This window comes from Haliotis rubra, unplaced genomic scaffold, assembly GCF_003918875.1.
Source record: "Haliotis rubra isolate DU_JTF1 unplaced genomic scaffold, ASM391887v1 Scf2136, whole genome shotgun sequence".
Lineage (NCBI taxonomy): Eukaryota > Metazoa > Mollusca > Gastropoda > Lepetellida > Haliotidae > Haliotis > Haliotis rubra.
The window spans coordinates 265-16,799 of NW_025766155.1; the positions used below are offsets into that span (position 1 = coordinate 265).

A 16,535-nucleotide genomic window follows, 5' to 3' on the forward strand; every position below is an offset into this window, starting at 1 on the left:
TGATTGAATAACAACTGTTTCAGTTCATGGTATTGAAGATAATAACTGTTACAGTTCATTGTATTGAACAACAATTTAAAATGATCTGTAATGAATATATTTATATATAAACGGTTTATAAATACATAAGCTTATTACACTAGTGTTGTAAAGCCGGTCTACAGCCGTTTTGACATGTAACCGGTTTGGACATGTAGTCATTTTGAGTCAGGAACCGTTTCAGGAACCGTTTTGACCAAGTTTCACTGAAACCGGTTTGGCAGAGGCTGGTTTCGAGGACTGAGACAGGTGGCGCCTCCCAACTCTGGCCCACTGAACCCGCGTGGCGGTGCTCTTGTCTCAGATCTTAGAAATGGAGTAAAATCTTCATGTCCATGGATGATGGCCAATACGAAATGTAATTTGTGCAATGGAATTTCGGCATTTCGCGTAGTTAGATAGCGTTCAATATTTTGATGGAATCAAGGGCTGAGGACAATAATTTAGAGAGTTTACCGTCTGCGATTTTCGCCGATGATGGACAGATCACGTATGTTTACATTGACATGCTCTGCGGGTATCATACCGGTGCATGTATGATCTCGATGATTCATGATTTTAACCCCATCAAGTCATCTCATATTTAACATTGACATGTTTATTATATCCACACATAGTACAAGATGTGTTTCCGATGGTGATCAAATTTTAAAATACGTAGATTACGAACTATGGCCATTTCTATACAAAGCGACCTTATAGATCGAGGATGCTCTTTACCATAATTCATCACATACCATGTAACGCCATGATTATTACGGCTTGCATTCAGTTTTGTTGGTCTTTAAAATTATGATTCAGGCATGGTTATCAGTATTTATTATTTTTTGTGTTATTAATTGTCTCAATGACTCAACAACAACTATTTTATTGTAACTGAAACAACAAGAAATAAAGTAAACATTGTCTCTACATATAATTGTAATTTTTTTTTTGTATCTAGATGTTGTTTCTTCGTTTTATGATTACAAACGTTGAGAGTTAGCACAACCAAATGTTTTCCAGGTGACTACAGACACACCCTGGCCTATTGTTAGCACTGAAAGAAATGAAGGACGCTAACATAGATTGGTACATTTGTCCAATGTCGGTATTCTAACCTTAGGAGTCTTCTCTCTTTGTGAAACTAGTGTAATCTTTCCAGCACCAGCTGCTAACCTCAAAACATGTTGGTCATTTTGGGTAAACTTGAAAAGAAAAATGCAGGTCATTGATGAAAAGTTCCAGGGTTTGGTACTGGACGTTTAACTTGTGTGAATATTCCCTATTTAAAACCCCGGGTCCCCATTCCTACACACTTCACCCCTGGCTCATTCACTGTTGTACCTAACAAGAAAAAAAATGGCAGAAGAATTTTTGGAACTGTAAGAGAGTATTTCTATGTTACATTTGATAATTATTGTGAAAGTAATTTCATCATCACAAAATGTTTTTCTGACTATCATTTCACATGAATCCTTATGACACTAAGACTAGTGTAAAATGACAGTCCTAAAAGCATTTTCATTATGGATTTCAGCCAAGACATGATTGAGGAATTTTCCCCAGTCTCCCCAACTATTCCGGGACATCACAGATTGGGATACAGAGTAAGTATGCTATAAAATAGTTATTTTTTACAAGTATTCAGTTAATCAATGGTAATGTTGTAAAACATTAAATTCTGATAAACAGTAGGCTCATTTTTCACTAATGTCAATTTTATTGCTCTTTCAGTGATATTGATGACAGCCTTCTGTTGGGAAGCTGTTGAGTGCATGAGCACCTCTGTGGAGTAAGTAATATTAATTTGAAAATGATTTAATACTAATGCATGTAATACATGATGTAAAAGAATTAACATAAATGGCACAAAAAGTTTGTGTGTGTGTATTATTGTGTGTATTGGATTATGACCTTCAACCATTTTGTGTTAATTTAGGTATATTGTTCTCATTTTTCAGTGATGATGACTGTGTCATCACAAGGTTTGAGATGCCTGCTACTATTATCCGTCACCAGTGACGCCACCAACACCAGTGACCTGCTTCACTGAGGGCATCCACCCCCAATCTCCCTCCTGGTAAGTGTATATTAGATACATTGAAGTTATTACTATCTGAAGTAAATGTATTATTATCATATACAGGATTTTTTATCTTATTTGTTCCTTATTTTTTTCAGTCTAACAGAAGTCATCAGGCACATATAGAGTGGAGAAAGGGGAGTGGAAAATCGAATATGGCTCTTCAACATGAAGAGTCCCATTGACATTTTAGAGATAATTATTAGAGAATATTAGGTTTCTTGTAGCAGAGTTAGTTAGTGTTAGCTCTTTGTATTTATGTTTAATTTGTTATCTTTGTGTATATATTGTTAACTTTGCCCATATATGTGTTTGTGTAAATAAAGGTGCCCAAGGGTGGGCAAAATGAGTCATTCATTGTTGGAGTACAGTATGAATCAATCTGTTTCTTCACATGAATGGGTTACTTGTCCCAACCCCTCTAAAACATCCAGACATGCTTTGGAAACAAGGATGTTGAATATATTCCTCAATATTGGACATACCTGCTGGACTGCATATGTGTATTCATGGAAATATGTGTGGATACAATGGATATGTATGTGAATCGATCTGTTCACCGGAACTATTCTAAGTGAAATTGGTGTGCTGTTCATGGACATATGTGTCGGACGTGATGTGCTGAGGATTTCCTATGGATCATATGAGGAGTAAGTTGCACCAATTCCCTGTTATTCTGATGTTGTTTCCACAAATGTGTAGTCACTCCAGGAGTATAAGTTAAAGGCTATTATCCTCATATCCAGTAGACAGTATAATCCAAGGTTGTTTAGTATTCCAGTGCGCACAGTATAAATCAATGAGAAATGCACTCTGGTATATCCACAATGTGTGAAATCCTTGACACAACCCATATCCGCTAATGACTTCAGAGACTGAAAGGTATGATATGGGGACTGTTTGGGGGACTTTATATACCCACCGAGTCTAAAAATTGACAGTACCAGGTGTTCAACACTGGCAATATCAGTAATAGAAAGCAGTGACTCATCATCTAAAATAGACTATGTGAAGTCTAACAATAGATTTTGACCCTATAAAGCCCCATATAGCTAAAAAATAGATCTTCGCCCCATAAAGGCCTCTATACTACTAATAACCCGTCTATCTGGGTGAGAATCGGCCTTCTGTAACCCATACTTGCCGTAAGAGGTGACTAACGGGATCGGTGTGGTCAGGCTCTGTGACTTGGTTGACACATGTCAGCGTATCCCAGTTGCATAGATCGATGCCTCATCGATCATTGGATCGCCATGGATTGTCGGGTCCAGACTCGCGTTAAAACAACAAACCAACCTAGCAACAATAACAATAATCTGCTAAGTGTGTAGATGTTTATTTAAGTTACGCCTTATACAGTTCAAACCAACTTAAAGAGCTTAGGACTTTTTCATATGACCAACGACGAAATGTTATGGAGCTGGAATTTTGGCTTTCTTCAACTTTTACCTTGAATAGTATATGCACCTCTAAAACACCTTACATTTACAAACAGCTCTGGTAATAGAGAATATGTATACGTATGACATTTAGCCTAAGACCAAAAGGATCGTTTTGGTGGATATTATTCGGTAAGTGCTGCTCTTATTTTCAGCATTGACAATATATACATAGATTAGAAGTTGATACAGATATATGTTACATTGAATTATATTTTATTTTCGAATACCAAACTATGTCTTATTTGTGCGCCAGACGAAAAAGAAGTGTACAGTCTTCAGTTTACAGTTGGGAGAACTTAGCTTTCAGCTTGAATTCAATTTTCTTAGGTTAATGATGTTTTGAATCAAATTAAACCAAATTGGAAGTGTATGATAGCTTAAATATTTCATGCCGTCTGGTTAAACATGATATGATGTATATGTCATCTCTGTCGTGAAAGGGCGGTGGGGTAGCCTAATGGACAACGCGTTCGCTCGTTACATCCGACGACCAGGTTCGAATTCCCACATAGGCACAATGTGTGAAGCCCATTTTGCGTCCCCCGCCGTGATGTTGCTGCGAATATTGCTGCTGGCGTCAAAACCAAACTCAGTCAGTCAGTCAACAACAGTCTTGTCGTGAAGAACGTCAAATGTCACGTCACTCAATGGCAGATAAACCATATTTGTCTTGTCATATGGAAATATCCTCTATATATATCCGTTGCTAAGAAGATCCGATTCCGGCTGATATATTGTTTGTATTGGGGTGGTGGGGTACCTTTGTGAAGTTGCAAAGTGTTATGTCGGGTTCGTTTCCAAACAAGATTCATCAGAAGATGACATCCCCTCGGCCCCCACATTTTGTGAAAGAACAAATCATCTGACAGTTACTTAAAGTCCAGCCCTAGACTTTTAGACTCGGTGCAAATCGTTCCATGGAAATCATGAAAAAAAATAAATGACAAAAATGCAAAATGGCAAAGGCACCACTTTGGGATCTGCTTCACATATCTTGCAAAGTATTGCTGAAAAATATTGAGAAGTTTTGGAGTTGTGCTCCGGAAGCGAAGCCCACCCTCCTTTGGGACTAAGTCTGAATCGTTTCCATGGAAACCGTGGGGAAAATAAAAAATGCCAAAATCTGCAAATAAAGGCACCCACTTTGCATAGGTTCTGTTTGATATATCTACCAAGTCTTGTTGAAAAATATTGAACGGTTTTGAGTTATGCTCCAGAAACGAAGCCCACCCTCTTTAAGACTAAAGTCCCAAACGTTTCCATGGAAACCGAGAAAAATAAAAATGACAATAATCTGTAAATAGCAAAGGGCACCACCTTAGGTTATGTTTGACATATCTACCAATTTTTGTTGAAAAATATTGAACGGTCTTTGAGTTATGCTCCGGAAACAAAATGATTACGGATTTGACCGATGGACAGACAGGACGGAGATTATATCTCCCCGCATTACGGCGCGCTGGGGATAAAAATGTTACTAAAAGTAACATTATGACCAGTATGATACTCCAATGATTATTCAATATAACGAAACAGTCACATTAACCCTTCCAAATTGTGAGATAGGGTTACACAGTAAAGATCTCCATCCTACCTCCTGTGGAAAAAATATAGAGGAGGATATACTCCCCACAAACTTCTATGGGTGTGAAATTTTACTTATTCTGCATGGTAAAGATACTTTGCCAGATGTATTCAGGGCTTTGGCAAACGTTTTTCATCTGCCTCGGTTCAATTTTTTTGCGTACAAATCATTCTCGAGCAAAAGTTTCAAAGTATTGTGAACTCTGTGAAAGACACTGTAATGACTATGACTGCCATATCATTCTACATTGTGATTTTTACATCTACAACAGGAACTTTTAGATCTTTTTCATGTCAATGTTTCTGTACAAATAGAATCACTTCCAGAAGATGAAATGCTGTCTCTCTTTTCTGGATTTTTCCATCACAAGGGATAAATATTTCAGTGTCAAAACAAAGCAAAGGACCATTTAATAACGTTCATTCTCATTTAATCTTGGGTTTTAAAAGAAACAGATCTAATTAATAAATTCTGATGTACATAGATATTTTTATATAATTAGGTAGGACTTATTTATTAACAGGGATTGATTAAGGCTGTGTCTTCTTCAACGGGGGTTGAAGTACCGTGAAATTATTGTCCGTATGTAAGTCCATGTCTCTCCAAGTATTTTATATCTACCAGGTTTTAATTGTAGTATCTCTGTTATTTTTATTTATGGGTTACTGAAGATCAATATCCTAACCCGGACCTCATGAGGTAGTAAGCATACATAGATATAAATATATATGGTTGTATCTAAAGCCTATAAACAATTCTCAGGCATTATATGCCAACATTTCCCTATGCCTTATATTGCTATGGTCAAATTCATATACACTCAAACGCCAAAAACCCGTTAATCTTTATGAATTACTGAAAACTATCAAAGACATGTTAGAAGGTATTAGTTTACAAGAACGCTTAAAACACAGCTTTATGCAAATCACGAAAACAAAATCTCAAATGCATTCATATTTAGGTGAATGCATCTTTTCGGAAGAGTTAAATTGTTTTATAATCGCCCATGCCGAAATAAACCAATAACAGTGATTTTGATGTCCAAATGAAAGGTTGAAATAAAATTCTGCTTTGGGACAATGTTTACCATATAAAGGCACCATTTTTCAACTCTTTAAAACAAGAAACAACTGTTGCAGAGTGTAAAATTGTAAAATAATCATTCCTATGATTTCAGTCTTTTAAAACATTGTCTGCTGATAAGCATTAGTAAAACAAGTAAAACGTGTCTTTGGTATTGTGAAAAATGTTTAGGAACATCAAAAATTGTCTTTGTTAACATGTTTGTTTGCAAAATAACAATTTTCTGTTTTTTGTTTACACATAGCAATATCAATCGCCTTAACGCAGGAATATTCAGGCAGTATTTGCAGCCATTTCACATGTACAGTGATTCTATAGGGTATGAAGAGAGCCTAGAATACACGATATGATACACGGGTACGCGAAATATACCACAATTAACAGCCGAAGAGAGAGAGAAAAGAGCCAATGGGATGGTGCAGATGAGGTCGACATACAATGCGGTCGCCAACGCCCTCGGATGCCACCGTGTCACGGTTATAAGACTTATTTAGGCTTCAGACAGACTGGAGTCATTGTAGACAGACCAAGAAATGGACGTCCACGCACCACAACGCCAGCTGAAGATAGGTTGCCTCCGTCACTAAAGGAAGGAGCGTAACGTTTCTTTGGCGTTTAGTTTAGGCCAAAACCACTTACAAAACCAGTTAGTAGTGTATATATATATAACAAGTTTTATGGATAACAACTTTTTATTTTGGTGAGCTGCGACGATTTTCATTGGATTTTATGCCGTTGTCAGACACAAGCAAGGTAGGAGCTACATAGTGTTACAGTATATATATGCAGCTCCTACACTTCATGTATCACTCTTGCTTGACAACGGTACAAGAATCTGTATCGAAACGTCGCACTCACCAAAATAAAGAAGTTGTTATCCATAAAACTTGTTATATATTGTACGTCTCAACTTCTCAAAATGCCACTCAAACCAGTTAAGTAGTGTTTTGCAATGTCATTGCCGAGATGAGCTTGGTATTTACTTAACCCACTTGTAAATGTCAGTTTAACATTTTGAGTTAAGAACGTGTAGAGTCACATCCTTGTCCTGTTCCGTAAGGTGCCTTAAAGGCATGTGTCAGTTTGGTAAATACCTGTGACATCAACTTTTCGTCGAAGGGATATGTTCGAGATCATGTTCTTCCCTTTCAGCAAATGATTGAAAAAGATCATCTGGTGTTAAGGAGATCCTGAAGTTGATTGAGTTAATTCATACAGCTACACAAGGATAACAGGGTCCAGCAGTGGGCAATGTTAAGGAGATCCAGGAGTTGAGAGGGTTAATTGATACAACTACATAACAATAACCGGGTCCAGCTTAGTGGGAAGTGTTTAGATGATCCAGGAGTTGACAGGGTTAATTGATACAGCTACACCATGATAACCGTGTCCAGTAGTGGGTAATGTTAAGGAGATCCAGGAGTTGAGGGTTAATTGATACAGCTACTCAAGGATAACCGGGTCCAGCAGTGGGAAGTGTTTAGAAGATCCAGGAGTTGACAGGGTTAATTGATACAGCTACACAATGATAACCGTGTCCAGTAGTTGGTAATGTTAAGGAGCTCCAAGTGTTGACAGGGTTAATTGATACAGCTACACAAGGATAAATGGGTCCAGCAGTGGGAAGTGTTTAAAAGATCCAGGGGTTGACAGGGTTAATTGATACAGCTTCACAACAATAACCGGTTCCAGCAGTGGGAAGTGTTTAGAAGATCCAGGGGTTGACAGGGTTAATTGATACAGCTACACAATGATAACCGGGTCCAGCAGCGGGCAATGTTAAGGAGATCCAGGAGTTTACAGGGTTAATTGATACAACAACACAAGGACAACCGGGTCCAGCAGCGGGCAATGTTAAGGAGATCCAGGAGTTGACAGAGTTAATTGATACAGCTACACAAGGATTACCGGGTCCAGCAGTGGGCAATGTTAAGGAGATCCAGGAGTTGACAGAGTTAATTGATACAGCTGCTCAAGGACCTTCTGCCTCATGAAAAAACTGTTGTGATTTTGTACCCGCCTGTAATGTCAAACACCATGGTGAAAGGTAAATATCTGAGTTTGGGAAAATGTGTGAAAATATCACTTTGCAAGAACTTCTTTGTGGGCCAACAAAGTTTTCTGCCCAGTTGAGTATCTTTTACTCACTTTAAATTCCAATGTAATCATATACATTTCATCATATGCATTTGACCAGCAAGCCTGAACATCGGGTGATCAGCCTCAAGCACCGAGGGAGTGCGACTGTGTTACGTCGAGTCCACGCCTCCAGTCCAGTTTACCTCTGTTCCAAACAATTGAGTTACGTTCTGGCAGAGTTCAATTTTATGACATTTTATGTACACGTGAGTTTATTTCAATCGATCGACAGCCGTCTTTACTAGTATTACACAGTAAGTAGTTGACTTTTTTCTCAATTGCGTTCTTACTTTCTTTCGGTCCTCCATGTTTGTTAGTGGTTCTTATGTATTTGTGTGGCAGCACCGAATTTTGACGTTTAGGCTCAGACCAAATGGATAGCTTGATGAATATTATTATAAGTGGTGATCTTATTCAAACAATGACACTGGATAAATAGAAAGCAACTGATACAGATGTGTGTTGTCTCGATTTTTATTTTATTTTCGAATACCAAACTATGACTGTCTAATTTGTGTGCCAGACGAAGGAAGTGAACAGTCTTCAATTTACAGTTAGGAGAATTTAGCTTTTGTTAATTTCATTTTCACAAGTTATAATGTTTTAATGTAATTGCACAAAATTGGAAGGGAATGATGAAAAGAATATTTTATGTGTCTGCTTAAATATGATGTCTCTGCCGTAAAGAACGTCAAATATAACATTTTTGACGTCACTCGATGACAGGTAAACCATATTTCTCTAGTAACATGAAATACCCTCTATATATCCTTTGGAAAAAGATCTGAATTCCCATGGCTTATATATTGTTTGTTGTAACAATAATGTTCCACTCAAATACACCACTTCATGTTTTAGTGTCGCCGTATGTTTAGACGTTTATTATTATTTTTTTATTTACCATTTTTTCATTTATTTGTAGGGACAGTATGTGTAGTCAATGTGTGACGTTGGTAGGTACAATTGTGCTGATGTACAAGGTATACAAAACAATCAATGATATTTCTATAGAAAGAAGTCTGTAAATGCCATCAGATAGCACCATAACTTCATTGTGTGTGTGTGTGTGTGTGTGTGTGTGTGAGCGCACATATGTACGTATTTGTATATGGATGAATGGATGGATGGATGTATGTTTAGACTTATTCCGACCATTTCGGAAGCACCAGTCGTCCGCAAATAGAACATTATCATCAGTACATAAATATATGTATACACAGTCCTTGAAATCTCCAGCATTTATAACAAAAGGAGTCTAATCAATACGTTTCCAGCGTGGAGTCGCTCAGCGGCGGGAGATGTGTGTCCACTGCTTTTCAACTAAGTTTTTGCAATTCCGATAGTGTGCAAGCAGAAAGTTGAAAGTTCAAAATCTCGAGGCAGTGTACTTTGAACACAGTATCGAGAGAGGCCATCATTATATCCACAGCCTGTAGCGTGGTGAGTACAAATCACGAATAACACCAGCTGCTACGAGTGACAGTAGTGGGTGCAGTTTGGATAAATACACATTCTCCGACATCAGTATTTGAACGTTTGTCTTACAGTACCAGCTGAAAGCCCAACGTTTGTAGGTCAAGGTGAAAGATATGCTTTCGATGTTGACAGCAAATGCTGTAAATCAAACCGGTGAAATGATAATTGTTTTTTCCTCTAGTGGTGTTTCAATGAGGAGGGTTTTGATTGTTATGTGGGGTCGGAGCTCTGCAGAAGCGCCCATGGTGCTTTTGTGAGGGAAAAGAATTAGTGTACTAAATATCAATGACGAGTTTAGGTGAGCTTCTCCGATTATGTAGTTTAATGTGGCGTATTGGTTGCGTCCCTTTGTACTGTCAACTGCTGGTTGTGGTTTAGCATATTCTCTCCATTTGATCTGCCTGGTGGTTTTCAAGCTATTTGTTTTGCAGCTGTATAAAATATAATATTTATTCAGTCCGACATATTCATGTCCACGTACTCAGATCTGTCACTGATTCGGTGAATTTTATGAATTGTTCTTTTAATTTTTTTTAGTGTATAATTCATATCAACAGGAATAAGGTGCATTTCAAAATGAAATATTACTTTATATATACCTTGCCATGTTGTATGTAGTTTAAATTTCTATGTTGCCTTGTGGTTCTGAAGCTATTAGTTTTGCAACTGTTTAAAATATAATGTTCTACATAGTCATGTCCACTCATTACAATCCCGCTGCACAGAACAGTATAAGTGTGTATTACATATACATATATTGTTTCCACCTACAGCACACCTGAAGTCGACATGCAGCTGAAAGATAAAGTAGTGTTCATCACCGGCGGTGCACAGGGATTCGGAAGGGCGTGGCTGAAGCAGTATTGAAGAAAGGTGCAAAGGTAAATATGTCTTATTCAGTTCATTCTGAAATGCATCCAAAGCAAAACAGCTTATTTACAGAGAGTATTATATGATATGAGTGGGGTGAGTGAGTAACATTCTGGCAATATCACGGTAGGGGACACCAGAAGTGGACTGTATTCATTTCACCCATATGGGGAATCAAGAACCAACACTATGTAGATGACGCATGTTGTCTTTGTTTGTTGTCTCGAGACAACAGTTTGATTCTCCGGTTCGATTCTGTGGGTTGAATTTGTACTTATCTCCCAAACAGCACATTGCCTGTCTGTTACCCCAAAGGTAATAAAGTGTATTATGAATTACGCTGTCATCAAAACCTTTCCATACATATGAAATCCAAGAAGGGACATAAGCCTTTACAAATACAAGCAAGAAATGTCAAAATTGACCAAAGCGAGATAACATCACAACATTCTGGCCATTTATCGCATTATCGCTATATCACATTATCGCCCTTCTGTAAACAAAAATTAAAATATTTATCCTAAAGCGACAATGCGACGAAGGGCACAAATGATTCGTAGTCGCATTGTCGTATTTTTGTGACGCTTTAGTTAATTTTGACACTTTGACAAGGATACCATATACACTGTTTTAGACATTACGAGTTGCAATGCCTGGATACCATTCTTATCAGGTCGATTACTCCGATACGATACATCTCAGTGTGGAGACCTGAGTCCGCTTCTGATGATGAATAAACGATAGGGATGCCTGGGTTCAGTCAGAAGTTGTCTTCTGAAATGATTCTTGAGTTCTGTACCACCTCGATTCAGAACTGTGTATCTTTTCACAGGATTAACGTTACATTAAAAAAATATAACCTGAAGTAAATTCTGTTGGATGTCGATGCCATAGCGCTCAGAATTTGCATGAAGCATAAGAACAATATAATCACGTTGCATTTTGTTTTGCATTCGAAATTCCTAAATTACATTTGTTTTCAAGATACAAATGTGTTTTGGAGGTGTTCTCAGATCTTCAGACATCATATTTCCATTTCCGGCCAGGTTTGTATCGCAGATGTCAAGAGGGATCAAGGGATGGCAACGGCCAGGGAACTACAAACTTCCAGTGGAGCTGATAATGTCTTCTTTGTGAAGTGTGACGTGACAAATGTTGCTGAATTTGAGGGTGAGTTTAGTGGCATGGCCATGCTAATGTTATAATGGTTGCAGATGTAGCGTTGACGACAGCCGATGTGTTTACATTTAGTTCTGATTTCGTAGAACACGGCTCCAACTCAATCATATATATCTACATAGGTTGCCCTTAATACATATGAACGTATATGCATGACTTTTTTGTCCAGATGCTTTCAAAGCTGCCGTCTCGAAATTTGGTCATGTTGATGTAATGTGCAACAATGCAGGCATCATGGATGAACGGATATGGGAAAAACAGCTGGAAATCAACTTCGTAAGTGTTTGTCATATTAGTATATACGATATACCATACATCCGTTCATAGGCCCACAGAATTGCTTGTTGTGGTTGGAGCGTGCGCCCGGAGAGCGGAAGGTCGCGGGTTCCATCCCCGACCGCGTCATACCAAAAGACGTTAAAATATGGTACTTGTTGGTCCCTGCCTGGCGCTCGGCATTAATGGGTACAACAAGGACTGGTCGGCCCGGAGTCAGTATAATGTGTCTGAGTGGGGTATTCATGCTTCACTGCGGCATGGTATCTCAGTGGGCTAGCACTATATAACCAGCTTCAGTCTGGGCTAGTACAAGCAGCCACACGCATGCACGTCGTCATATGAGCTAAATATTCTCAAGCACGACGTTAAGCCCAATTTCACCTCACCTCAACTCACAGAATTGCTAAATAGTAATGCTCATAGTAACTGTACATCCAGTAACAGATTGTCTATTGTTTACTTGGGAGGGTCACCTCTCTCTCCATTAAAGGATTTACGAATTTATAATGGCTTAATTGCTGTCTGTGTTCAGACAGCTGTTGTTCGGGGGGACCATGATGGCGCTAAATCACATGAGGAAGGATAAAGGGGGAAGAGGCGGCGTCATCATCAACACTGCGTCATTGGCAGGTATGAGGTAGTCATGCTTGTCCATGAATGTGCATTATACTGGGTCGAGATAAGGTGTTAAGGCTGGTCTGTGTGTGGTGGAATGGTTTGAGTGATGTTGGAGGAGGAGGAGGAGTCCTTCTTTCCTTGACTTACCAACCGCAATAGCGAAGATCCGGGTTTGAACTGCTCTTGCAGCCCGTGCTTGTCAAGGCGTCAAATGGTCGGATGGTCAGGTTACCTGACTCTCATGTCATCGTATCTCGTTGGTTCATAATGATAGTCGGTGGATTGTCTGCCGACCGCAGACTTACTTAACTGGAAAATAAATACTGAACAAACGACAAAGTAGTTCTCGTCACAAGGTTGCATTACATAGTGTTTATGAAACGCCTCAAGCAGTTACATGAATAAGAAATCCTTACGCATTAACGGTTAATCTTTCTTTCACTCTTTATTAAGGTTTGGTGCCTACAATGTGGTTCCCTGCTTATGGAGCCAGTAAGAGCGCTGTTTATCACTTCACGTCGAGTTGGGCAGTAAGTTAATTTTAAACGTTTCTTGCAATCTACATAATGTGCTTTCATTTCGATATATTCTGAATCATCAATATGAATCTCGAGATACATGACCAGAACCTGTCTTCTGTTGGAATGAACAACGCGTTGTCTCTACTAGTGCTGATGAAACTAAATGAGTGTGCAAATGCAATATGATGTAAATGTATAACGTATACAGTGTAACAGAAATTATTCCGTGTCGATTATATGGTCAGCAGTTATAATTTGCAATTACTGGTCGTGTTAGTGAAACAATGACAATGTTACCCCATGCAAATTGAATGACTATGCCCTGTGTAGCTATGGCTGAAATATTGCTGATGTGACGTAACTCATTCACACTGAGTAATGCCATTGTTTCTTCAGCAAAACCCTGACATGAAGGCTGCCGAAGTTCGACTGGCCAGTATCTGCCCTATGGGTGCTAAGACGGCTCTTATGGACTTAGATGAAGACCAGATCGTACAATATGCACACTTCAAGCAGACTATGGAACGTACTGAGTATTGCACGTAAGCATTTATGCTTTTTACATAGAAACTGAAGAAAACCAATGTGATGAAGCCTTTTGTAGTGTACTGATGTAATCCCCGACCTCTGACGCGATATCGTCCGGTTATGAAGTTATATCAACACAATCTGTTCAATGAAAGGTTTTAAATCTGTTGTGGTCTATACGCAGCAACGGTAACCATGGGTAGAGGAGTACAATAACGATGTACATGAAAACAGTTGCCATTGGTATATATGTTTCATTATGTCTGACTGCCTGAAAAAGGTAATCAAAGAGTCGAAATTTAATACACCTCCAGGACCTGATGGTATTCCAAACCGGCATTGGAAAATGATCCCTTGTGTCCAACCATCATTACGTCACTGTTTGAATTCTCTCGTGGAGAAGTAGAAAAAAGAAAGGTGACTGAAAAAGGTCCGCCCCATTACGTGCCTGAATATACAATAGAAAGTATTTACAGGGTGTCTTAGAGATTTCGTGTCATCCTACTGCTCCTCCAATGCCTTTATTTACATGGAATGGAAAGGAGCCAGAAATGGATGTTTGGGTTGCAAGGATCAATTGTTGGTTTAAACAAATTATCCTTGACTACTGAGCGCTTATATTTCTGTTCCTCGCGAATAGATTTTAAAGTCACTAGAAGGTATTGACCCTCCTGAGGGACTACTTGTTTTACTCAAGTCTTCAATGATTTGCTGGTCAACTAAACTTGAAATGTATTCGCAATGGCATGTGCTGACCTGACTTGAAGTGGTTGATAATGGAGATTCAACACTGAACAAATAGGAACATTTCAAATCTGAAACGTGGCAAAGATAGAAGAAGTGGGGCTGGGAGTGGGGGTGGGGGTGGGGGGTTTATTTTTTTTGACAGTTGTTGACATCTCGTGTATTTACTTGGGGATGCAGGTTAGAGACGAACTGCAGCGTGCCCAACATTCGGGCAGAATAGAAATCCAGACTTAAAAACATCTGGAGTTCAGAGCCGACCGCTCGCAAATACTAATGCTGTGCCCTTCCTTTCATATTCTTTTGGTGTTGTTGGTTGGGCGAAACAAGAAATTAAGAGTGTTGACACTCTCACAAAATAACATCGTGACAGAAAATAGACCCCAACACCAATACTTTTACCTCAGTTGCGTGTATTTATCAATTAAAATGGGTGGGCGTGATTTGATTAAAGTGGGGGCTCCTCATGACAGAAATTTTATTGTTCACTTTTGTACATAATTATTTGTCCGATGATCCTCTTGTGAAACATGTCAAAACCCATGCTGAAAACAAGGTCGTTTCACAGCTATCTAATAAGAGCTACTGGCGTTGGACAGAATCTGAATGGAAGTGCTCTGTACTGTTTGCCGGTACAGAAACAAGTGTCAGCCCGATCTTTCGTATTTTACCTCTTGTTGGTAAATTAGGGAATTGGTATTAGACGACACCAAATCATCGGCATGAAATTTATGATAAATTGTCTTGAACAAAGTTACTTTTTACCGTTGGTATTCCGTCCTAACTTCACTTCTTGAATTGTTTTTGGCTATATGATTTTGAACATCATCAGTATCCACAGACACTGAATATACTCAACACACTTTTCTAAAATAGGACATGTTCGTCAAAGCGTTCACTATGATTGTCGTAAGTCATTATGTGAGTAACGATTGTCTTAGCATTACGATCGTTTTGTGGAAAGGGGCTCTGAACTGACGTAATGTGTTAATGTAACATTGTAACAGTGTTAGTATAATGTTTATGTGTTTCAGGGTAGACCAGGTGGTTAGCGCATTCCTGATGGCAATGGAGGACGACACCATCAACGGCATAGCCCTCACAATCAGAGCCAAAGAAGGTGTGGAGAAGAAGAAGTTGAGCATGGTCCCGGTGGAATAATACCACGACACGTACCATACCACGACATCCCCCAACCCCACTCAAATACGAAACAATAGTATTGAAAGTTAGCAAAATATTGAAAACTATTACGTTTGATTTTGGGGTGCTTATTAGTGCTGAAGTGAACAAAATATTTTCCTTGTAACTGCCTCAGCTTAGTTTGTATGTATGTTATTTAACGTCGCTTTTAGCAAATCCCAGCTATACGACAGCTGTCTTTAAATTAATCGAGTCTGGCCCAGACAATCCAGTGATCAACAGCATGTACATCAATCTTAGCAATTGTGTTACGATGACATTTGTTAACCAAGTGAGCTAGCCTGACCACCCGATTCCTTTAGTCGCCTCTTACAAGCATGGGTTGCTGAAGACCGACTCTAACCTGGATATTCACGGGTCTTAAACGCCTAGCAGTTTTATTCAGGTTTACATCATTTAAACAGATAAACCAGTTAAAACGAAAAATATGTATAAAAAGATGGGTCTAAAGATAGCTATATACAGAGCTTGGAATCTTTGTCATAAGGCAAACTGCACTAAACATATGGGAGATATGAGTGATTGTTGACATTTTGTGAATAAAACATATTACAACATCGTGTTTTGTCTCCGCGTTTAGTAATACTTGCGACATGTGCGTGTAGATATTCCGTATTGTTTTCTCTAACAACAAAAGTCGGAGGTTGAAATTTAATATCATGAAGACCCGCCAAAGTCAATTTGTTTGCATCGAAATGATTTATAAATTGTTATGTTACATGATAGTGTGTTCAGGGGTTGTGGGGTAGCCTAATTGCCCTAAT

At 38.8% G+C, this 16,535-nt stretch overlaps 1 protein-coding gene across 1 annotated transcript; it reads left to right on the forward strand.

The window, feature by feature from the left end:
- Window positions 1-10,679: 10,679 nt before the first annotated feature.
- LOC124276823 (15-hydroxyprostaglandin dehydrogenase [NAD(+)]-like) lies at window positions 10,680-16,333 on the forward strand. The gene is made up of 7 exons (XM_046712473.1): window positions 10,680-10,710; window positions 11,746-11,869; window positions 12,048-12,154; window positions 12,694-12,787; window positions 13,229-13,305; window positions 13,693-13,838; window positions 15,603-16,333. Exons 2-7 carry the CDS (start codon window positions 11,779-11,781, stop codon window positions 15,727-15,729), a joined length of 642 nt encoding a protein of 213 aa, XP_046568429.1. The 5' UTR covers window positions 10,680-10,710; window positions 11,746-11,778; the 3' UTR covers window positions 15,730-16,333.
- Window positions 16,334-16,535: the final 202 nt, after the last annotated feature.

Coding starts and splice junctions, on each gene's coding strand:
- LOC124276823 (XM_046712473.1), top strand. CDS start 11,779: ATGGCAACGGCCAGGGAACTACAAACTTCCAGTGGAGCTGATAATGTC. Junction 12,155..12,693: donor AACAGCTGGAAATCAACTTC/GTAAGTGTTTGT, acceptor GTGTTCAGACAG/CTGTTGTTCGGGGGGACCAT. Junction 13,306..13,692: donor ACTTCACGTCGAGTTGGGCA/GTAAGTTAATTT, acceptor TTGTTTCTTCAG/CAAAACCCTGACATGAAGGC.